This window comes from Nicotiana sylvestris, chromosome 1 (genome assembly GCF_000393655.2).
Source record: "Nicotiana sylvestris chromosome 1, ASM39365v2, whole genome shotgun sequence".
Classification (NCBI taxonomy): Eukaryota; Viridiplantae; Streptophyta; class Magnoliopsida; order Solanales; family Solanaceae; genus Nicotiana; species Nicotiana sylvestris.
This window is the reverse complement of record NC_091057.1, coordinates 153581358-153606155: the sequence shown is the minus strand read 5'-3', so window position 1 is coordinate 153606155 and position 24798 is coordinate 153581358. Positions and strand designations below refer to the sequence as shown.

The 24798-nt window shown below is 41.7% G+C and overlaps 1 protein-coding gene and 1 long non-coding RNA gene across 2 annotated transcripts; both read left to right on the top strand.

Annotated features, from left to right (window-relative positions):
- The first annotated feature begins 18000 nt into the window (after positions 1-18000).
- Positions 18001-23988, top strand: LOC104210005 (uncharacterized). The gene is made up of 2 exons (XR_706754.2): positions 18001-18182; positions 23146-23988. It is a non-coding gene; the product is annotated as an uncharacterized lncRNA (long non-coding RNA).
- LOC104210004 (protein WHAT'S THIS FACTOR 1 homolog, chloroplastic) lies at positions 18176-20415 on the top strand. Its single transcript, XM_009758794.2, has one exon. It carries the CDS (start codon positions 18336-18338, stop codon positions 20022-20024), a length of 1689 nt encoding a protein of 562 aa, XP_009757096.1. The 5' UTR covers positions 18176-18335; the 3' UTR covers positions 20025-20415.
- Positions 23989-24798: the final 810 nt, after the last annotated feature.

Genomic DNA, 24798 nt, shown 5'->3' with positions numbered 1-24798 from the left:
TGTAACTTGCTCCTGCAGATATGGATGACCGAGCACCTTTGCCATCATTCCGAGATTTTGAGCCATGGTTCCCCGGAAAAGACCCGCATAGAAGAATCTTACGCGAGAGCCAAAGAGATTAGTTTGCCCGAAGGAGTCCTGGCTTGGACCTCGTTCTTTCAAGCTCTTACTGCCAGCCAAATACAATGGAAGTTGGGATGGTTGCCCGTTGATGAGGTCTTATATATGTCAGCGGCTAAAACTCATTTCTTGCTGATGGGGCTTAAGAGCATTCAACCTTACGCACCCGGCCGAGTTTTAAGACAATTCGGAAAATGCCAGACAGTACCTCATGAGGAAGATCTAAGCACTCAAGCAATTGAGATAAGTCCTAACGGACAGTTCCCAGAAGCAAAGATTCGCCAAATCTGGAATGAGGGTCAATATTTGAAATCAGATACTTGCGTGCGGGATCAAGCCAAAGGAGAAACGGCGCCAGGTTACCTTGCATGGTACAGAAGGGAACTCGAGCATGAAAGGCCAGCTAAGAGACCCCACATCCGGAATTTTACCGAATCATCACAAAAGCAGTGGGATTGGTTAGCAAAAGAAAGAGGCTATTGCACCGAAATCAGCAGGTTAAAGCAACAAGTGGAAAAATTGAAATATGAACACAACGTGCAAGTTGCTACCGATCTGGGAGAGCGGAACAGGTTGATTCAAGAAAATGAAATGCTCAGAGCCCAGATCAAACAGATAAGGTTGGATGCAGATAGACAACCAAGGCGTCGATCGGACGAGCAGCTGATAAAAGGGCTAAAAGGTGAAATCAGGGAATGGCGAGATGGTTTGGAGAAATCTGAAAACATCATAGCAGAGCTCAAGGCACAGTGGGATACAAGAACGGACAAGCATCGCAGGTACCTGAATCGATTGGAAAGCGACCATGAGAAGACTGTTGTTAAAATAAAGAGAGAGATGGCTGCACTTGAGATCAAGGCAGCTAATCAGGCCAAGGATTTCCAAATTGAGAGCAGATACTGGTATGACTCAATAGCCCAGATGAAGTTGGAAGTACGACGACTGAAGCATCAGCATGTACAAGATGCTCAAGTTTTCAAGATATGCAGCGATCAGACAAAACGCCTGCTCGTAGAGAAGAAGCAAACCAGAGATAGGATCAAGGCCATTGCCCATGCCATCACCAGACGATGCCTACGATGTGAGAACATGTCCAGCGCTACCGTCCTCTCGGCAGTAATGGGTTATGTCAAGCAGACTATGCACGAGCTAGAGCAACTTGAGAGGGATCTCACGCCTAGGACCGCGGCGAGGCCGAACGATGCCCCGCGGAAACCAATTTTTAAAACCATAATGCATTCATAGGTCAAATCTGTATCTTAGCATCTTCTGCCTGTTTTTTTCATCAGGGTGATTTTTAGTCTATTTTTGAGTCTAGGTTTATTTCCAAAGTTTGCTTTTTCTTTTGCAAAATGTAGTTTGTAATAGACTACTTCAATAATAAAGAGTTTGCTTCTTTCACGCTCATTTGTGTTTTCGAACTACGTAATGATCTGATTCACGTGAGTATCGTGATACGTAGGCAATCCTCATCGGATCCGATCGCATTTTATTTTGCTACAAAAAAAAATATAAAAGAAAAATAAATGAAAATAAAATAAAAGAAAAAAAGGGGGGAAATAAGAGGAAAATACCGGAATGACGCATGCTCTCGTAGCAGACATATAGTAATCCACTTAACTGTATAGGTGCATCATGCCCAACGTGAGATTAACTATCTGTTATTTGCTGCAAATTAACCGTGCGCTTGTCATTGAGCATGTTTCCAGGGTTTTTGAAAAGACGGTTGGTTTGGTGAAAGTCTGGCCTCGCACTCATACTTCACGAGGTCAAGGAGAGGTGTTCAACTACCTATTGTTAGGACCAGAAACAGTACTCACACCTACTTCACCAGGTCAAAAGGAAGTGTGGAAATGTCTTCGGAAATTCCATTGCAAACAGTCCCCGTCTCTGAGGAGAGCTCAATCTCAGCCGTCCTCACGCCTGAATCCGCAACTGCAGAAGAAAATAGAATCCTACGGCTCCGCATGTTGGAAATGCTGGATGATTGGAACAATGGGAAAGAGCCGCCAAGTGTCGTCCCCGGATTCCCTGAATTATTCTCCAGGTCAGGTGGGACTTCTAATGTCCCCATAAATTACCCTGCTACCCCATTCGGGTACCCAGCCAACTCCGTTTTCTCCGCCGGATCACCTTCTGAGCCTCATCCCCGAATGTCGGCCACCGATGCAAGCATGAATATCTTTACTGCATCGCCTTGCCCAGCTACGGCACAGCCTGCCACATACAAGCCAAGCTTTGACTCATCCTCTTTTACATTCCAAGCACCATCGTTCTCAATGGAACCAACCAGGTTCGCTACCAACAATAATCCTCTACCGCCTCAGTGCGAACTCGCACCGGGACAGGATCAGAACCCCAGGATTGCAGAACAAAATGAGATTGCTAAGAGAATGAGAAGCCTTGAACAAAGTTTGAAGAATATGCAAGGTTTGAGCGGGCAAAAGAGCGTCTCTTACACCGACCTGTGCATGTTCCCTCACGTGCACCTGCCGACGGGTTTCAAGACCCCCAAGTTCGAGAAATACGATGGGCACGGTGACCCCATTGCACATCTTAAGAAATACTGCAACCAATTGCGGGGAGCCGGCGGAAAGGAAGAACTGCTAATGGCGTATTTTGGGGAAAGCTTAGTAGGGATAGCTTCGGAATGGTATATGGATCAGGAAATGTCCCGATGGCATATATGGGATGATCTCGCCAGAGATTTTGTAAAGCAATTCCAGTATAACATCGACATTGCGCCAGACCGAAACTCTCTGTCGAATCTGAAGAAGAAGCCTTCGGAAAGCTTTAGAGAGTATGCTATTAAGTGGCGTGAACAGGCGTCGAGAGTGAAGCCTCCCATGGATGAAGTGGAAATGGTCACTACCTTTCTCCAGGCTCAAGAGTCTGACTATTTCCAAAACATGATGTCAGCCATGGGTAAGCCATTCGCGGAAGCAATCAAGATAGGAGAGATGGTAGAGAATGGGCTGAAAACGGGTCGGATATTGAGTCAAGCAGCCATAAGGGCAACCTCCCAGGCCGTCCAAAGCGGGTCTGGAGGGACGACAAGGGGGAAGAAGAAGGAAGAAACGGCTATGGCAGCCTCTGAAGCAAGGGAGTATCGTCATCCCAGGCCCCATTTTTCGGAAAGGGCCCCACAACACTACTACCCCCACTCAAATGTGGCATATGCTCATCAACCTTATATGGTCATGAATGCCCAGCCTTATAACCATTCACCACAACAAGCCAACCGAGGCCCAGTTCCACCTCCCAGAAATCAGCTTCCTTACCGCAACCACTATAACCCACAACCCCCGCAGAATAACTACCGCCCCCAGGAGCCACCTCGACGGCGGACTTTTACGCCCATCGGTGAACAATACTCCACATTGTTCCCTAAGCTAGTCCAGTTGGGTTTCTTGCAACCAATTCCCCAAACGAGGCAAAACCCGACATCTCCTTCTTACAAAGCCGGAGTCAGATGCGCCTATCATTCAGGGGCCGAAGGACATGATACAAACGACTGCTGGTCATTGAAAAGAGTGGTCGAAAATTTGATAGAGCAGGGGAAGATAGTGCTAAGGGACGAAGAGATCCCAAATGTAACTAACAATCCATTGCCCGCTCACAATAATGGGCCGCTGATCGGCATGATTTGTGAAGACAAAGAGTTCGACCCTGCCTTGAAAGCCATAATTGCCATTGTCGACACAGCGAGGAGGCCTGAAACAGACCAGAAATCAGAAAGGGGGGAGGAGGCCAAGGCTGCAGAAAGCAAGCCCGAAAAGAAGGTGGAGAAGAAAGTAGTACCAGCAAAGGGTGGAGTTCTTTACATACCACGAGGTCAAGCCAAGAAGACGCAGAACTTCGGGATCAAAAAGGCAAAACCTATGTACGTGCCAAAAGGGGCCTATGTGGTCCGGGGGACGATTCAACCACCTCGGCTGAATGAGCCAGTGGTTATCGGACGCGTGCCACAAAAGCCAATGACCAACCCGTCCACAGTGCCGTGGAATTATCAAAAGACTTTGGTAACGTATAAAGGTAAGGAGGTCAGGGAAGAACTTCCAGAAAATACTTTCGTTGGAGGGTACTCAAATACCCAAGAACTGAACAACGCCACACAAAGGCGCTTCCCTCCAAAGGAGCCTGTGAGTGTTGAAGAAGCGGAAGTGTTCTTCAAGCAGATGAAGATGCCGGACTACGAAGTGATAGACCAGCTGCGCAAGCACCCTGAGCAAGTGTCCATGCTGTCACTATTAATGAGATCAACCGAGCATCAAAAGATCCTGCTGAAAACCCTGAATGAAGCATACGTACCGGTCGAAACCTCGGTGGAGCAACTAGAGCGGATGACAGAACGATTCTTCGCCGTCAACCAAATCTCCTTCAGCAAGAACGATCTACCCCCGGAAGGAGCAGCACACAACAAGGCATTGCATTTGACAGTCAAATGTGAGGACTACTATGTCAAGCGGGTGATGCTGGATGGGGGATCAGGTGTCGACATCTGCCCGCTCTCCACGCTGCAAAGAATGGAAATTGAGACCGGAAGAATCCGACCCAACAACGTCTGCGTGAGAGCTTTCGATGGTATCAAGAGAGACACCATGGGAGAAATAGACCTGTTGCTGGTCATAGGACCAGTCGAATCTCGAGTCACTTTCCAAGTGATAGACATGGACACATCATACAATTTCCTCCTTGGCAGGCCTTGGATCCATGCGGCAGGAGCCGTGCCTTCTACTCTTCACCAGATGGTGAAGTTCGAGTATGAAGACCAAGAGATCGTGGTCCATGGAGAAGATGAACATGCCATTTATCGGGACCCATCTATCCCGTATCTTGAACCAAGAGAAGGGAGTGAGCATACGGTCTATCAAGCTTTCGAGGTGGTATTGGCAGAGCAGCACGAAGAGGGAGTACCTTGCCCCCAGCCTTTCTTGTCTAACGCTTCGGTTATGGTGGCCAAAGAGATGATCCGACACGGATTTAGGCCAGGGAAGGGGCTTGGACGAAATCTTCAGGGAACGACGGAACCCATTACTTTACCAGTCATCAAGAAACCTTTTGGACTAGGTTTCAAACCTACTCCAGCAGACGAAAAATGGGCAAAGAAAAGGAGAAATGAGGGCTGGAAGTTGCCTCAACCACTGCCGGATTTACATGCGACTTTTGTCAGGCCAGGGTACACTGAAGAAGAAGAAGATGAGGTCTTCACAGTTGAGGAAATCGAGGAAATATGTGGGGCAATGAGGGAAATGCTCTACGAGGTCCACATGGTTCAACCAGGCGAAGGCACGAGCACTGCTGAGATGATATACATGGGGCCAAACGCCAAGCTCCAAAACTGGGAGATCACGCCATTCCCAACTAGACGGAAGTCCGGGTAGACCTGTCCTGCCACCTTTCCTGTATCACAAGTTATCTCCGGGACATAACTTGAACGTTTTCTTCTTTTCATTTGTTATTCCGAATTCCTAGTTGTAAACGTTGTTGTCTTCCAATTTTCAAAAGAAAATAAAAAAAAAAATCATCATTGCTTTCCTATTCTTTCTTTCGTCCTGATTTTATTACTTTTCCTCTTATCTTCCTTTTCAGTCCTAATAATGCGGCTTTAAATATGACATGCTTGCGGACTTCACGCCCAGGTCACAATGAGCTATTTAACTGCGAATTAATGAATCCAGAACCAGAATATGATGCGGAAGAGGCTTTTAGGGAGATAAACCGAGAGTTGGAATATTTCGAGAATAAACCTAAGCCGAATCTGAATGACACTGAACCGGTAAATTTAGGAACCCCGGAAGAAATCCGGGAGACCAAGATAAGCATTCACACGGACAAGAAAACGCGAGAGGCGATAATTCAACTTCTTCTTGAATTTAAAGACGTGTTTGCTTGGTCATATGATGACATGCCGGGACTAGGTGTCGATCTAGTGGTTCACAAATTGCCGATTCATCCTGATTGTCCTCCGGTTCAACAAAAGCAACGAAAGTTCAAAACCGAGGTCAGTGACAAAATTAAAGAGGAGATCACCAAGCAACTGAAAACAGGAGTGATCCGGGTAGTCCAATATACAACATGGTTGGCGAATGTGGTTCCAGTACCGAAAAAGGACGGGAAAACTCGAGTATGTGTAGATTACCGAGATCTGAACAGAGCAAGTCCTAAAGATAATTTCCCGCTGCCCAACATCCACATCCTCGTTGATAATTGCGCCAAGCACGAGATACAGTCTTTCGTAGATTGTTACGCTGGGTATCATCAGGTATTGATGGATGAAGAGGATGCCGAGAAAACTGCCTTCACCACGCCTTGGGGCACCTACTGTTATCGGGTCATGCCGTTTGGTTTAAAGAATGCTGGGGCTACTTACATGAGGGCCATGACCGCCATTTTCCATGACATGATGCATCAGGAAATAGAGGTGTACGTGGACGATGTAATAGTCAAGTCCAGGACACAGGATAATCACATCCAAGACTTGAGGAAATTCTTCGAGAGACTAAGGAAGTATGACTTGAAGCTAAATCCAGCAAAATGCGCTTTCGGAGTTCCGTCAGGTAAACTTTTGGGTTTCATCGTAAGCAGGAGAGGTATCGAGCTAGATCCGACTAAGATAAAATCTATCAAAGATCTACCTCCCCCAAGAACGAAGAAAGACGTGATGAGTCTTTTGGGCAGGCTGAACTACATCAGTCGGTTTATTGCCCAGCTGACGAGCACGTGTGAACCCATATTCAAGTTGTTAAGAAAAGATGCGGCGATTAAATGGACAACGGAGTGTCAAGAAGCCTTTGACAAAATCAAAGAGTACCTTTCGAATCCCCCAGTCTTGGTCCCTCCCGAACCAGGGAGGCCACTTTTCTTGTATCTGACAGTCTTGGAGAACTCCTTTGGCTGCGTCCTGGGGCAACACGACGTGACCGGGAAAAGGGAACAGGCGATCTACTACCTGAGCAAGAAATTCACCAGCTACGAGGCCAAATACACTCTGTTGGAGAAGACATGCTGCGCTCTCACATGGGTTGCTCAAAAGCTGAGGCATTATCTCCAAGCCCACACTACATTCCTCATAAGCAGGTTGGATCCCTTGAAATATATATTTCAGAAACCAATGCCTACTGGGAGACTGGCTAAATGGCAAATCTTGCTTACGGAGTTCGACATAGTTTATATCACTCGCACGGCAATGAAAGCCCAGGCGTTAGCAGATCATTTGGCCGAAAACCCGGTCGATGAGGAATACCAGCCATTGGATACCTATTTTCCAGATGAAGAGGTAAACACCGTAGAAGCGATCTCGGAGGAAGCTCATGTTTGGAAGATGTTCTTTGACGGAGCCGTGAATGCCAAGGGTATAGGGATCGGGGCAATTTTGATCTCACCTGCCGGTCAGCATTATCCCGCCACAGCTAGACTTCGTTTCTTCTGCACAAATAATACAGCTGAATATGAAGCCTGCATTATGGGCATACATATGGCAATCGATCAGGATGTCAAAGACTTACTGATTATGGGAGACTCTGACCTGATCATCCGGCAAGTTCAAGGCGAATGGGAAACTCGGGATGTCAAACTTATCCCATACCGACAACATGTGGAGGACCTCAGCAAGCGCTTTAACTCAATAGAATTCAGGTATATTCCGAGGTTTCACAATGAACTGGCAGATGCACTTGCTACTCTGGCTTCTATGCTACCCTACCCGGGCAACGCCCACGTCGATCCTTTGGAAATCCAAATCAAGGAAAGACACGGTTACTGCAGTGTAATCGAGGCGGGATCAAATACGCAGCCTTGGTACCATGACATCAAGAAATTCTTGAAGACACAAGAATACCCCGAGCATGCAACTGGAGATCAAAAGAGGACCATTAGGCGACATGCAAGTGGTTTCTTTTTGAGCAGTGAATTGTTATATAAGAGGACTCCGGACCTCAATCTCTTAAGATGTGTCGATATCGAGGAAGCGAGAAAGATCATGCACGAAGTACACGCAGGTGTGTGTGGACCTCACATGAACGGGTATGTCTTAGCGAAGAAGATCCTTAGAGCAGGTTATTACTGGATGACCATGGAAAAGGATTGCTTTAGCTTTGTCCGGAAGTGTCATCAGTGTCAGGTGCACGGTAATTTGATTCATGCACCTCCCACAGAACTGCATCCCATGTCCGCACCTTGGCCATTTGTCGCTTGGGGCATGGACGTCATTGGACCAATTGAACCAAAGGCTTCGAATGGACACAGGTTTATACTGGTTGCCATCGATTACTTCACAAAGTGGGTAGAGGCTGTCACTCTCAAGTCGGTCACCAAGAAAGCTGTAGTGGATTTTGTACACTCAAATCTTATCTGTCGCTTCGGTATTCCTGCGACTATCATTACAGATAATGCAGCAAACTTGAACAGTCACTTGATGGGAGATGTGTGCGAGCAATTCAAGATAACACACAGGAATTCCACTCCTTATCGGCCAAAAGCCAATGGTGCTGTAGAAGCTGCAAATAAAAACATCAAGAAGATTTTGAGGAAAACAATACAAAGTTCCCGACAGTGGCATGAGCAGTTACCTTTTGCGTTATTGGGGTATCGCACTACGGTGCGCACATCGGTGGGAGCGACTCCTTATCTTTTGGTTTATGGAACCGAGGCCGTAATACCGGCAGAGGTAGAGATTCCTTCACTTCGAATCATTGTCGAAGCAGAAATCGAGGACAGCGAGTGGGTTAAGACTCGACTGGAGCAATTGACGTTGATTGATGAAAAGCGGATGGCCGCAGTTTGTCATGGACAGTTATACCAGCGAAGGATGGCCCGCGCCTACAACAAGAAAGTCCGCCCCCGGAATTTCGAAGTAGGACAATTGGTACTGAGGCGTATTCTGCCGCATCATGAAGAAGCAAAAGGAAAGTTTGCCCCAAATTGGAAAGGCCCATACATCGTAAGGAAAATATTGCCAAGAGGAGCATTGTATTTAGGTGATATCGAAGGAAATGACCCTGACACAGCGGTGAATGCAGATGCAGTCAAGAGGTACTACGTCTAGATCATACTCCAAGTGGTCCTGACACGTTGAAAAGGGCGAAGGTGTTTATTCCCCACTACTCCCCAAACACTACCCAATTCTCGCTACCACCTTTTGAGCCGTTAAAAAAAAAAAAAAAAAAAAAAAATTGATTGAGGCCTGAACTACGTTTGACTTGATTCCGAAAGGATACGTAGGCAGCCTCTCCCTGAGGTTCAGTCACACCACCAACAAAATCCCATTCACCCTGAAATTGAAAACCGGGGCATGTCGGACACTTGAGAAGTTTAGTATCAGCTACCTCTCTTTACCAAGTACAAGCCTTCAAATCAATTACCAAAGATAGTGGGAAACCAATAAGCATCACAAATGGAAACCGGCACACCCTGAGTTGAGAGAAATAAAATGAGAGAGTCTCGGCGGTGAAAACCTTCGGGCACCACGAGGCGACGGGAGAAGAGAAACCAAAATGAGAGAGCTTGTTTAGTAAGAACTCGCAAAGAGTGCTATCAAGCGATGACAGGAAGAGAAATGAGAGAGGTCAGCCAGTGAAAACCCGCAAAGGGCGCTGTCGGCCGAAAAGGAATGACGCCACTCCAAGAAGGTCTCGGCGAAGTTCCACCGGTTTTGGAATCACAGATCTGTTCTGGTTCAGGAAAACGCAAGTTCATGGAAGGTCGGACGTCCAGTCCAAAGAGCATGTCATGTCATTTAAAGCCAGCGTTATCTTCCTCAGATAAGTCTTTCTCACCCCGAAAAGGGTATTCCTTTTCTGATTTGTTTTCCCCTGCTTTGTTTCTTTTCGAATCCCTTTTGCATTTTTACCCCGAGTTCAGAACACACCGGAAAGAGTAGGTGGCATGGTTTGTTTTCACGGAATCCCGTCTCATGATGGAAAGCACCTCATCTCGTTGATATGATTACCCAAGCATGATGAATCATGACGTTTGATGGTGTTCCGGAGTAAAGGAAAAGAGAGAAATCTTGAAATCTTCCCCAGCAAGTCCACCTTCGGACAAATCCCCACAGAGTCTCCCCCTGTACAAATCCCAACAGAGTCTTGTACAATCTCCCACAGAATCTCCCCAAATTATAAAATTATAAAAAAAAGAGAAAAAGAAAAATGGAATCTCCCCAGCACATCCCAGCGAGTTCTTTTGTAGACATCCCCAACAGGCTTGCCCCAACAAATCCTGGAAATCCCACTTTGAAATAAATCCCCAGCATGCCCATTGTACAAAAATCCACACAAAGAATCCACTTTGTAAATATTCCCCACAGAGCTTCCCTTTGTACAAATCCCCACAAAATACCTCCAGTAAAATCCCCGTTGAGAACCCCCAAGCAAAACGGGACACAGAATCTTACGAGGCAAATCATCACAGAATCTGGAAATACAAGCCTGAGCGGTCTAAAGGGTTTCGGCATATGAATCAAATCAATGGCGGGACTTCACAACAGAAATGAAGACGCAACAAAGCAACCGGGAACGATCGAGGTCACCAAACCGACCGTCATTTCCGAACTAACAATTGTCCTTTGTCTGAAAAGTTGAAACAGGTGTAATCCAAGACAACCGTGCAAAGAGCAGGTGTCGCCCAAGAAGAAGGTACATGGGTACAAGAAATATTTTGGCAATAAGGAATTCACTCGAAAGGTAAGTTTCCACGAAACTCCCTTGTATCCTCTACTAAAACAAAAAAAAATTCAAAAAAAAGAGGTCGTTTAGTATTCTCGAACTTTGCCCCTAGCCAATCAGCATTAGGGTTTTAAACCCTAAACTGAATTTTCCTTTTAATCAGCATTAGGGTTTTAAACCCTAAACTGAATTTTCCTTTTAGTCAGCATTAGGGTTTTAAACCCTAAACTGAACTTTTTCCTTTCAGCCAGCATTAGAGTTTTAAACTCTACACTGAGCTTTTCCATGCAATCAGCATTAGGGTTTTAAACCCTAAACTGAATTTTCCTTTTAATCAGCATTAGGGTTTTAAACCCTAAACTGAATTTTCCTTTTAGTCAGCATTAGGGTTTTAAACCCTAAACTGAACTTTTTCCTTTCAGCCAGCATTAGAGTTTTAAACTCTACACTGAGCTTTTCCATGCAATCAGCATTGGGGTTTTAAACCCTAAACTGAATTTTCCTTTTAGTCAGCATTAGGGTTTTAAACCCTAAACTGAACTTTTTCCTTTCAGCCAGCATTAGAGTTTTAAACTCTAAACTGAGCTTTTCCATGCAATCAGCATTAGGGTTTTAAACCCTGAACTGAATTTTCCTTTAGTCAGCATTAGGGTTTTAAACCCTAAACTGAACTTTTTCCTTTTAGCCAGCATTAGAGTTTTAAACTCTAAACTGAGCTTTTCCATGCAATCAGCATTAGGGTTTTAAACCCTAAACTGAATTTTCCTTTAGTCAGCATTAGGGTTTTAAACTCTAAACTGAACTTTTTCCTTTTAGCCAGCATTAGAGTTTTAAACTCTAAACTGAGCTTTTTCCATGCAATCAGCATTAGGGTTTTAAACCCTGAACTGAATTTTCCTTTAGTCAGCATTAGGGTTTTAAACCCTAAACTGAACTTTTTCCTTTTAGCCAGCATTAGAGTTTTAAACTCTAAACTGAGCTTTTCCATGCAATCAGCATTAGGGTTTTAAACCCTAAACTGAATTTTCCTTTAGTCAGCATTAGGGTTTTAAACCCTAAACTGAACTTTTTCCTTTTAGCCAGCATTAGAGTTTTAAACTCTAAACTGAGCTTTTCCATGCAATCAGCATTAGGGTTTTAAACCCTGAACTGAATTTTCCTTTAGTCAGCATTAGGGTTTTAAACCCTAAACTGAACTTTTTCCTTTTAGCCAGCATTAGAGTTTTAAACTCTAAACTGAGCTTTTCCATGCAATCAGCATTAGGGGTTTTAAACCCTAAACTGAATTTTCCTTTTAGTCAGCATTAGGGTTTTAAACCCTAAACTGAACTTTTTCCTTTCAGCCAGCATTAGAGTTTTAAACTCTAAACTGAGCTTTTCCATGCAATCAGCATTAGGGTTTTAAACCCTGAACTGAATTTTCCTTTAGTCAGCATTAGGGTTTTAAACCCTAAACTGAACTTTTTCCTTTCAGCCAGCATTAGAGTTCTAAACTCTAAACTGAGCTTTTCCAGCCAATCAGCATTAGGGTTTTAAACCCTAAACTGAATTTTCCTTTAGTCAGCATTAGGGTTTTAAACCCTAAACTGAACTTTTTCCTTTTAGCCAGCATTAGAGTTTTAAACTCTAAACTGAGCTTTTTCCGTGCAATCAGCATTAGGGTTTTAAACCCTGAACTGAATTTTCCTTTAGTCAGCATTAGGGTTTTAAACCCTAAACTGAACTTTTTTCTTTCAGCCAGCATTAGAGTTCTAAACTCTAAACTGAGCTTTTCCAGCCAATCAGCATTAGGGTTTTAAAACCCTAAACTGAATTTTCCTTTTAGTCAGCATTAGGGTTTTAAACCCTAAACTGAACTTTTTTCCTTTTAGGCAGCATTAGGGTTTTAAACCCTAAACTGAATTCTTCCTTTGTTCGGCGTTAGGGTTTTAAACCCTACACTGAACCTTTCCCCAGCTAGTCGATATTAGGGCTCCAACCCTGAACTGAGCATGCATATCCTCTTTCATCAATTTTATGAACTACCTAGTGAATAATTAACGAAATTTTCCTAGTGAAACTGGGGCAGAAAATTTCGTTCGTTTGTTTTCTCCCGCAGGTCTGACCTCGAGCCACATGAATCGAAATGACCCACGAGATGAATCCCAGTTCGGAATCAAAGAAGAAAAAGACAAAAAAGAGATATCCCGAGATATCAGAGTAAAGGGAAAGCAAATCGACTCCAACATTTGACTAAGGTCCTGACCTCTGCCGGTCACATTTTATTCGGTATCCCGGAGATTAAAAAACAAGTCGCCACAACTCGCAAGCATCAAGATTCAGATCAGAGTCTACAAGCAGAATCAGCTAAGACCCAAGATCAAGTCGTAAAAGAATCATAGATAGGAATCTTGTAACTAGCAGTTGACATGCATAAAAGTAGTTAGTTCAGTTTCCAATTTTCGCTTGGTTGTAATAAGGCGGTCAGTGACGTAGCAGTGACAACAGCAGCAGCAGTAGCGGCAAGCATTGCAGTCCCATGGTAGCCCCAGCTACCAAAACTTCTCGAACTACATTGACCTGATTCCTGTTTAGCCCAGGATATGTAGGAAATCTTTGAAGCAAGATTCGGTCAGATCTTTCAAAAAAAATGCTTCATACGGAGTGGTCTATAGGCAAAAATCGCTCATACACGCTCACTTGATCTTTGCACGAAAACCCTTCGTGTTTCCGAACAAAGAGGGGCAGCTGTGAGCACGTGATTTTTGCTTCACACGACAATCGCTCCAAAAAGAAATAAAAAATATATAATTGGCCCCGCTGTACAATTTCGGATTTCTGTGCGGCACTTTGTTGATTTATTTATGACTTTGGCCCATTTTTATTTACTTTATTAAAATAAAATTCAAAAAATATATGTGTCCTGCATAATTCAAACCGTAACCCGGTCGTTAAATAGAAAATCGTGATTAGGCATTTTCGTCCGTGATTTTATTTGGTTTGACCTTACCTGTTTTGAAATATTTTAGTATGTGTGCAAATAATTGTATTTGAGTGTGTATTTAATTTTAATTTGATTTTTGGCTTAGTTTTGTTTTAAAATAAATAAGAAAAAAAGAAGAAAAAAATAATAAAAAAAAATAAAGAAAAGTTCCCTTTCGGACTTGGGCCAATTTTAACAAAATTGGCCCAAACAAACAGCCCAAGACCCAGGCCTGCCCGGCCCAGGTCACCTGATGCCCAGGACGTCCAAACGACGTCGTTTGAGTCGTGCCTGATCTGGGCCGTTGATCTCAGAGTGATCAACGGCCAAGATCAATCCCCATAACCCATCAACAAACCCGACCCGTTTACACCCGGACCAAACCCAAACCCTCAACACTTGAAACGACACCGTTTCACTTAAGACCATCAGATCCAAACCGTAGATCTAGATTGATCTAACGGTTGAGATCAACCCACCCACTAACTATATAAGCCCAAATCCTTACCCTACCCCCCTATCCAATACCCCAGCCTCATCGTCTTCACCCAAACCCCCGAACCCTAGAGCCGCCCCTGCACACCTTCACCAAAAACCCGGCGGCCTGAACGCCGATGACCTCCACTTGAACACCATGGAACCTCCTCACCACCCTGAACATAGACCTGTTAGCCGTTTGGTTCGAATCACCCCCCAGGTCCTCGAATCTTCATTTGAAGATTCGAGTCAAACTCGATCTACACGGTTTTACCCCAGCTTCACACCAGATACTCCCCAGACCCCCCTCGTGACCGAACCATACTTGGTTTGGTCCGAATCTGACCAGGGAAGCATGAATCCCAGATCTGAGTTCTGAGAACTTTGTAGTTCTTCATCGCTGGCCCATGCCAGTCCGAGCCAAAGAGATTAAGGTCTAATGGACCTTAATCGAAGTGTTTCTCATCTGAGAAACACTTCGATTAAAGTTCGTTCAGCCTTAAGAAAGGTCTGTCCAAATCCGGGTTCAAACTTTTTAACTTTTCAAGTTTAAGGTGAGTCTGCTTTCTTTCCTTTATTTGTTTTAGTCCGTGTGATTTGTTTTAAAAGACTGTTCATATTTGTTTTAATTTTATCAACTTTTGTTTGTCCACTTTGTTTGAACCTCTGTGTTTGTCTGAATCCCTCCCCTCCTATTCTGTTAAGGCATGTGTATTGGTGGTATTCCGAATTTGTACTGACTAAATCCTCAAAGTACAATTCTGTTTTAATCAGTATAAGTTGAGTCATGTGTCCCATACTTCTGAATGTCTGATTTTTGGCTACGATTGTGTATGTTAATGCTAATATAGTCGAGTCGACATGAGTCGTCAATTAGTTTTCAACTGTCTGAGCATAGTAAATCGATTTGCTTCTGTTAAACATTTTTGAATCAATTAAGAACCAATTTTGTTCATTTATAGCTGTTGAATTGATCAGTAATGTAAAAAAGGGATTGTTTATGTTTAAATCCTGAATTGGAAGGCATGTGCACTCGTGCACAGCATGTGCATTGGTGCACCTCATGTGCCTTGTGCACAGCCTGTTTTTCTGCATTACGAAGCTTTTAAGTTTTAAACAATCTGACAGTATATGCTGTCAGATATATTTTACTGCCCATACTTGCTTTTTGATAATAAAGTAAAAAGTTAAAGCCTGCTAAGGGAATGTCATGGGATTAATACTTAAATAGTTGAGTGGAAACTGAAAAGTAATGGGCACATGGGAGGGGTGTCTGATTAATCTAACAGGCTGTAAAAGGTTTGAGGTTGGGGCTTATAAAGGAGGGACATCTGATAAAAGGACACACACAGAGATATAGGGAGGGACAGAATTAGGAGAAGGAAAAAATATAGAGAGAATCAGAACTGAAAAAAAGAAAAATACACACACTGTGAGAAGCTTTGAAAGAGAGAGTTGATAGTGATACACAGAAAAGCATACAGAAACATTGAGAGACACCTAAGGAAAGATACAGAATTAGAGGTGTGAGAACCCTGGAGATTGGAGAAGAGAAAAGACAAACATTGTGAGGAATTTTTGAAAGAGAGAGTGGAAATACATACAGATATATACACAGAGACAGGAATAGATATAGGGAAGATAACACAGGAAAGAGGAACTGCATCTTTTCCTCTTTGTCTTGATTCTCATCTGGCCGGATTTCCCTGTTCCATATCATTTCTCCTAAGTTCTGTTTGAGATTTTTAGTTGTGTGTAGCATCAGTGCATCCCCAGATCTGTTTTTTTTTTTGCCTAAATTTTGATTCATATTACTGGGAACTTGCCACACCCTGTCATCTTTCATTGGTTCCAGCTGCATCTTGCACTGGGATTCTGCTTTCTATCTGGTTACCTGCTGTTGCTGCTGCTATTTGTTTTCCTGCTGCTGCTGACCTTCTGCTTCACTTCTTCTTTGCATTTCAGTATTCAGTGTTGTTCCAGGTACACATTTCAAATCCCACTTTGGTGTTAACTGTAACTGTTCAAAAGCACGAAATGAAAGGAGTTCTTAAAGAAGATTCAGATGTCTGTTTTGTACTGCTTGTGATACATTGATCTCTGTTGTATAAATTGTTTTAGTGTAATCCAGTAGTGAAAGATTAGCTAGACAATACTTAATCAAGTTTACCTTTTTGCATCTTAGTTTCTAGTTGTTTGCTAAGTACAAGATGTAATAGTATAATATATAGAAGGTGTGGATAATTGGCATAGAACTTTCAACTGGTTTCCATCAAATAATGACATGTATAAGATTAGAATATTTCCACCTACACAATAATATTCTGTGTTATTTTCTTTCCATCTATCAAGACCGTTAGGCAACATATGGGCACCTGTTCGAATCCCCATTGGTAACGATGTCTAGCATTCAATTTCCTTAACCTAGCTTAAATAAGTCTAGTTAAGCTCGATTCGAGGAAATGTTCGAATTACGTATTGCATTTCATCCATCTCCATATAGCTTCTTTGTTCAACCAAAAATATTCCGTAAGGTACGGCGTCTTTTCATTTTTATAAGTGATTAGAAATTGATAGTGATCCGGTTTTTACATTTCAATTAGCATACATCTTTCCTTCTTCTATTTCTGGAAACGAAAACAATAAGAAATGTAGTCATTGTGGGCTTTATTTTAATGAGACGAGCCTCGCCAAATAAAAAAAATGCAAATTGCGGGGCCTTCAACTAATCATAATATTTAGAATTCGGGCTAGGCCGTTTAGTGAATCTCATGGCCTTCTCAGAAATCATAACGCGTTAGACCCTTTAGGCGCGGCTTAATTAAATCATATTCTTAAATTCGGGTGCACATGGATGTGACCCAAATCCAAATCTCAACGAAATCGAAATGTGTCGACGACCACGGGTGCATTGATTGTGACGTGGTTCGAGGTGCATTTTCATGACGTTGCAATTCTATAAAAATAAATGATAATAATAAAAGCGGTTTAAACTTAATAAAAGCACGTAAGTCATAATATGTATTTAAATCAGATATTTAGCCATTATAACAATTTAAGCGACCGTGCTAGAACCACGGGATTCGAGGGTGCCTAACACCTTCCCTCGGGTCAACAGAATTCCTTACTTAGAATTTCTGGTTCGCAGACTTCATTTGGAAAAGTCGAAAATTTCCTCGATTTGGGATTCAAGATAAACCGGTGACTTGGGACACCAAAAGCCAAACCTTTCCCAAGTGGCGACTCTGAATTAAATAAATAATCCCATTTCGAATATTGTCACTTAAATTGGAAAAACTCCACCCGCGCATCTAACCTTTCGGGGCGGGCGCGCAAAAAGGAGGTGTGACAATTGTTAATGTCCATTAATCGTAATAATTATACCCATCCAGAAAATTTTGCTAGGAGCCTTACCCAAAGTTTAGAAGAATTTATATTAGACATAGAAACCGGATTTTATTCGATAGTAGATTTGGCCGTACATTTTATATACCTACAACACAATAGTAGTATCTGTTCAGATATATATAGAAAACAACTGCATCTGCTATTGTTAATATTATCATACCATCAATCATATCATCTATACCATCTAAAAAGAAGATTTTAACCCTATTAAAGACAGAGACTATTTTCTTTACAACCCCTCTTGTATATTAGGATATTATATTGGCAATATATATATATTGGCAAAATACATGGCCAATAAATTCAGACATCGATCCATTAAATGAAATTGATCTATTCTTAAATTATGAGAAAAATATACAAGTTTTACATTATAATCCTGACATAATTTAGTTCAGGAACCAAAGAAAGTAATCAACATTAGGTGACATTGTCCCACTCCACGTAGAAGATACAGATATTATCTACTTCTCGGGGTTTTTACCCTTTCTGATAAACCCTAACCATATCAACATCTCCAGCATCCATAGCTCTGCTCGAACCACCCGAAGGTCAGTGTATCCTCTTCTTCTCTCTTTTCTCTCACACTGCTTAATAAAACATACGTGATTGTTATCTTTGCTATTTAAATTCTGCTTAAAATCTTAATTTTCATGTTTTATAATCTGTTCGTTTTATAATTCCACCAAGAATTGGGACTCCTCATGGAACCCAAGTTTCTACTTTCCACAGCATCAAAACCCTTTGCTTCAAATGGAGCTTTTCCTTTTTCCCTTTCCCATAAATCATCTTTTCTTCATAAAACCAGACTTTGTCCAGTGACCCATCTGGCTATATCAGCAGAGCATTTAGGAAAGACTCAAATTTTGGGCAAAAGTGTATCGTTTGGAGATAACAATGTATCTTTGTGTAATTTAAGGAAAGCCCGGGTAGAAAAGACTCCATTTTTGGGCAAAAGTTTATCTTTTAGAGAAAAGAATGAATCTTTATGTAATTTAAGGAAAACCCAGGTGCCGAATTTTCCCATTAGAGCAGCTGGTGCTGTGAAGAGAAGGAAAGAGCTTCCTTTTGATAATGTGATTCAAAGGGACAAGAAGTTGAAATTGGTTATGAAGATTAGGAAGATTCTAGTGAGTCAGCCTGATAGAATTATGTCGCTTCGCGAATTGGGTAGGTATAGAAGAGCATTGGGTCTGGAGAAGAAAAGGAGATTTATTGCTTTATTGAAGAAATTTCCTGGTGTGTTTGAAATTATGGAAGAAGGGGCTTACTCACTTAAGTTCAAAATGACTCCTGAGGCCGAGAGGCTTTACTTGGAGGAAATGAAGATTAGGAATGAAATGGAGGATTTGTTGGTTGTCAAGTTGAGGAAACTATTGATGATGTCTTTGGACAAGCGGATTCTGTTGGAGAAGATTGGACATCTGAAAACTGATTTAGGGCTTCCTTTAGAATTTCAGGATACAATCTGTAGGCGATATCCACAATACTTCAAGGTAGTTTCAACTGGACGAGGGCCGGCATTGGAGTTGACTCATTGGGACCCTGAGCTTGCTGTTTCTGCTGCACAGATTGCAGAAGAGGAGACTAGGCAAAGAGAGCTGGAAGAGAAGAATTTGATCATCGATAGACCACCAAGGTTCAATAGGGTGAAGCTTCCTAAGGGTCTTAAGCTTTCAAAGGGTGAGATGAGAAGGATTAGTCAGTTTAGAGACATTCCTTACATTTCTCCTTATGAGGATTTCTCTGGAATAAGGCCTGGTACTCCGGAGAAAGAGAAACACGCATGTGGTGTGGTTCATGAACTTCTGAGCCTCACAGTCGAGAAGAGGACTCTCGTTGATCACCTTACTCATTTTAGGGAAGAATTTAAATTCTCTCAACAGCTGAGAGGCATGCTGATAAGGCATCCCGATATGTTCTATGTCTCTTTGAAAGGGGATCGGGATTCAGTTTTTCTCCGTGAAGCTTATCATGATTCACACTTGATAGAAAAGAACAGGTTATTGCTTATCAAGGAAAAGCTTCGCTCCCTTGTTTCAGTGACGAGATTCAACCGGAGAGGCACTCCACAAACTGATTCTGATGAAGCAGGAAAACCAGAGTCCAAATATCGAAGTGATGCTGATGAAGGTGAAGAGTGGTCTGACATTGATAACTTAGGGAGTGACGGATTTGATGATGATGATGATGACGACGACGACGACGACGGAGATTTGGATGATGACTGGAGTGATGATGGTGATGATATACCTCCCGACTTCAGTGATGATGAAGGCACTGTTAATCTAGAAGATAGCAAACCAACTAAACAAGTTAATGGTGCAAAGAAGAAGGAAGAAAAGATTCTGATCCCTGTTTATCCAGATGGCCGCCCCAGGGAACGCTGGTGACAAATATGAACTTGTGCTTGGAGATTATTTTACGCATGAAAGACATTGATAAAATATCTTAATTTACAACTTCTGCTATTAGCCTATTACATGTGCACGAGGTTTAAATCCCAGGGTAAAAGGCTGTTCCACTCTTTTAACACCCTGCGTGCACATTGCTTTCTCTTAATAGGCCTTGGCTAAGCATCTTACATTAGATGTATGGTTCAATGTTGTCGTTAAGTTAAATATCTTATAGATTACACAGCTCCTATAAGCTTCTGCTGGAAGTGGCTTTGTAAATTCGTAGTTCTGTACTAATTTAAGCACTAAAGCTTTCATATTTCCGATTATTTGCCAGATTGTAAAATGTAGCTTCTTTACATAATACAACATGGTTTTCATGGCTTAATGACTCATGATCTTGTGTGTTGTCGTTTGAAACATATGAGCATTTAGCTAGTCTTGAAAACCCCCTGCTTAGCTCACTTGACCTTAAGAATTGATGGCATATATTTCCCCCAGGGCTTTGGTTCAATGACAAAGGTATTACTTGTCACTACCCAATCCCATGACACGTATTTGGCCGTTGCGGGCCTAGGCCCGTACGGATTTGTCTTTTTGGGCTATGCCACTTCGAGCCCCAAAAGCGCGCGTACCATGTAAACTTGTATCATGCCTTATATAGCTCTTCACTTTCCTCTCCCATTCCGATGTGGGATTCGCCTAAGGTAACATATGCACCCTGCCAACCTAGAAGCCTGCCAGTCCTGCTTGACCCGCCCTCCGTCAGGGACATCACATTACAGTGGGGGATTTGTGGTTGGCGCATATTATGAGTGCGAGTCGTGCTGTGAACCAAGTTTAGTGTTTAAGTGAGGAAGGGTAGAGGGGGCTGGCATTAATTAAAGATTCAATGTTAGAAACAACAGAAATTTTGCTTGTAAAAAAAAGAATATTTATGGCATATATTCTTTTGCTAGCTCTTTGAAGTCATGTTGTGTGTTTGATTGTTCGTGTGAGCAAAGGGTTGTAGAATAAAATGTCCTCTTCCCTTGATCACCATCCTCAAGTCTAATCTAAGTATAGCTGCCACCTGTATCATTATTGTGTTAGTGGATTTCTACTCAAGACAATATCAAAGATACGGATGCTTGAATTATCAATTATACAAGCCTAAGAGTGATTTAGTGGGTTCAAAAAGAATGACAAAGTCAGTACTGCACTGTTTATTCCGTACTCTTCTCCATATTGGTTTTGTATCCACCGGCTGGTTCGGACACCATGATTAAAGAAAATAAGATTGAGCTGCTCGTTCATCATGCGAGAATTACACCAGTCTCTTTATTCAGAAAACAAAGATAAAACTCGATATATCTTTCTTATATTTCTGTGATAACAATTATGTAATCAGATAATGTATCTTACTAATGTTATTTGTCATTACCAATGTTTCTACTCTATTATTCCTGAGCAGCTTCACCACAATGTCCAAACTGTTACAGCCATTGTCTTATCATGAATATTGTCTGCCACCCATTAGATTACTCTGATAAAAAAAAGCTAATCCATATCTCTGATTGGATCATTCTTTATTATCACACTTAACATGTGTCTAGAAGATGTTAGGTCGATTTTTCAACATGGAACCTAGCAGCCTAGTTGTTTGTGGGAATATGGGGACCTCATGCTTTGTTTTTGGGTTCCAAACAAAGAAGATCATTTACTTTGTCATTTCTTTGATCCTTAACAGTGATTATAGTACAATTTTTTTTTAAAAAAAGTTGCGTGTATAGACTAACGCAAAAATCATGCAGATAAGGTGATCCACGTCAATATTTATTATCCTCTTTTCTGTGTAATGCAACTTTGTCTAGAAAAGAATCTTTATGATCCTATTTTCTTAAAGTTAATTCCACCTTCCCGGTACTATCTGTTCAATTTAAAATTGGATGAGTAACTTTCAGTTATAGGCCAATGCAAGAGACGCGGCGTAATGGCTGGTTAAAGTTACAGGAAATGTTGAAAGGGCATGCTATGAGTTATTGAAAATGTTCAACTATACGCTAATTGGATACTTTTTTTTTGGTGTAACCATCCGGTATCCAATCTACTGGGCCGAGTAATCTGGTTTTGCGCGCTGTGTAGGGGCCATTAAAGGGTGGAAGCGCACTCTCTACCAGGAGTTTCGCCATTCTCAGGACTCGAATACAAGATTTTTGGATAAGGATGAAGGTGTATTGGATACTTACAACATCCTTATGTACATATAATGAGTTCATGTCACATGGCTGGGAATTCCCTTGCATCTAGGGAAGTGATGCCATTAAGTTGTGAAGCCGCCATTCAGTATTTGTGCTTGAGCTCTATAATTGTACTAGTATTCGAATATTGTGTTGAGAATTTCAGATATAAACTTCCTTTTTCGTTATCTTATTGAGATAAAGAACATAAAAAACTATCAGAAGCAAGAATTATTCGTTAGGGAATAGGTCAAATATGATAAATTATGGAAGAGGATGAGATGCTTATATTCTTTAATCACAAGGGGGTTGACTTATATCTCTAAGGAAAAAAGATTATATACAATCCACTTTAATGGGGCTCTGTTATGAATCAAAAGAATCTGGTTTTGCCACTCGTATCAAGAGCCAAGATATCAAAGGTCCCACAAATTTCTTTTTTTCATTCTGTATCTTTTCTTGCCTATAAATAGGCTGCTCTACTACTCTTTTAAATCACTAAGTTTGCCAATCAAAACACACACAGCTCATACAATAAATGAACTCTTCAGGGCACTTATTGTTGCCTCTCCCTCAAGGGCTTCTCTCCTGTAATGTTTATACTATGATTTAAAGTAGAAAGCATGCATGGAAAGAAGCTCGGACGGGGAGAGCCGACAAGAGGTGTCTTGTTTCACAACTGGATTTAGAAACTATGTTATTCTACACAGGGCAGTCTTTGTTCACTCTCCCTCAAGGGCTTCTGGCTTAAAATGCCTTACTCTTTGGTTTGTGCTAAGTGCCAGAGGTCTTTCGAGTGAGAGTGGATAAATTCTGCCATGATATATTGTTAGAATTCTGACTCAACAAAGAAACTGTGCTTCTACCTTCTGATTAACTGATTGTTTTTTCCTATGCAGTTAGGGTGGATCAACTCTGTACCATTGGCTCAAAAGTGCCTTTATGATCACGAGAGACAGACAAATGAGGATCTACTTTTTGACCCTTAATTATGATATTAAGGCCTAATTGAGTCGAGCAGGAGCACATATAATTTAGTCTGCATCAAATGCATTTAACTTGAACTGTGTATGTATGGCCAAAAATCTTAAAGCACCCCTCCTGAAGGAGTAATAGGTGCAGCAGTGACTGACTTAAAATCTCGAATCTGTCTTTTGGAGTCGAGAAGGAGCTGGCTGTATTCTTTCTTCCTAGTTGTATGTTGATCTCTGGTTGTTATTAAACGCGCACGAAAACTCCAAGATTCTGTCTCTGCAAGAAAACTTAATACTTGAGTTTTGGAGTTTGAAGTCACTCATAAGCACTCAGTTGCCATTTAACGAGAAAAAATGGCATAAGGCTTAGTAAAAACAGCTGACCGCAGCAGACACCTCAAGATGCAGTAAGAGTGGGTAGACTGTGCCAATAATATGGATAACTGTGACCACATTTAAACATATGTGATCATAAGTAGCGAGGTAAACTATGTATTGATCATCTATTCAACTGACTTTTGCAACCGCGACATGAAGAGCCTCTTCCCTGATAAACTCTCACTTGGTACTTGTATGAATATTAATTGGTGAAGTAGGAGGCCTATCTTGCAGCCAACTGTGTAGTTATTTGCCATGACATTCTGTGCCTAAACTTTGAAGAAACCTTGTCAATTTCAGATCAAATGCCTGCCAAAACCTGTGAGAGTTTATGCTCATTGAGACAATAAATCATTATCAAACTACAATAGCATAAAATTATCAAGTACATTTTTTATGTGTTGGGTTTGAATTCCATTAGAATTCTCATTGATCTCTAAAAAACTAATGGTGTGAAAATGGTATAAAGGCCATGAGATTTATTTGAAATCATGGATCAACATCTTGATAGAGTAACCAATCTCATTTTTACCCGCTGAACTGCTGCATTTTATTTATTAAGAAGTAGATAATCAAGATTGTTGTTCTTGTTTCAATGCAGTTTACCCTTCCCAAATCATTTCCCACACCCTTTCAAGGAGTTTCAGGTCCCTGTATCCTTAGATACCTCAAGGGGTGGCAAATGGGGTCGCGTCGAATATGGGCGGGTCTAAAATGGGTAATGCAAAAACAGACAAATTGTCCGACACGACCCATATTTAATACGGATAAAAAAGGGTTAACTAGCGGATAATATGGATATAGACATATAACTTCTTGAATATGATCACTTTTGGGAGAATTACTAGTCTCCCAAACTTGAGTAACCCCTAATTTGAAGATTTACAAATGTAACTGTTAAACCCATTTATTATCCATTGATTATCCATTTTCTAAGGGGATAGTATGATTCATATCCATATTTGACCCGTTTTTAAAAAGTCCATTATCCAACCCATTTTTTAATAGAAAATATGAGTGAATAAATATTTTCTTTTAACAAACCTGGAACTTGGAGAGGTTAAATTTTTTATTTTGATTACTCTGACTAATAAGAGCCTTCTGCCTCAATTAAGTTTTCCTTTTTCAGGATCTACCTTAAACAAATTACTAATATCTATACTTGGAAGAAAATTAGCCTGAATAAAATGAAAATGATAT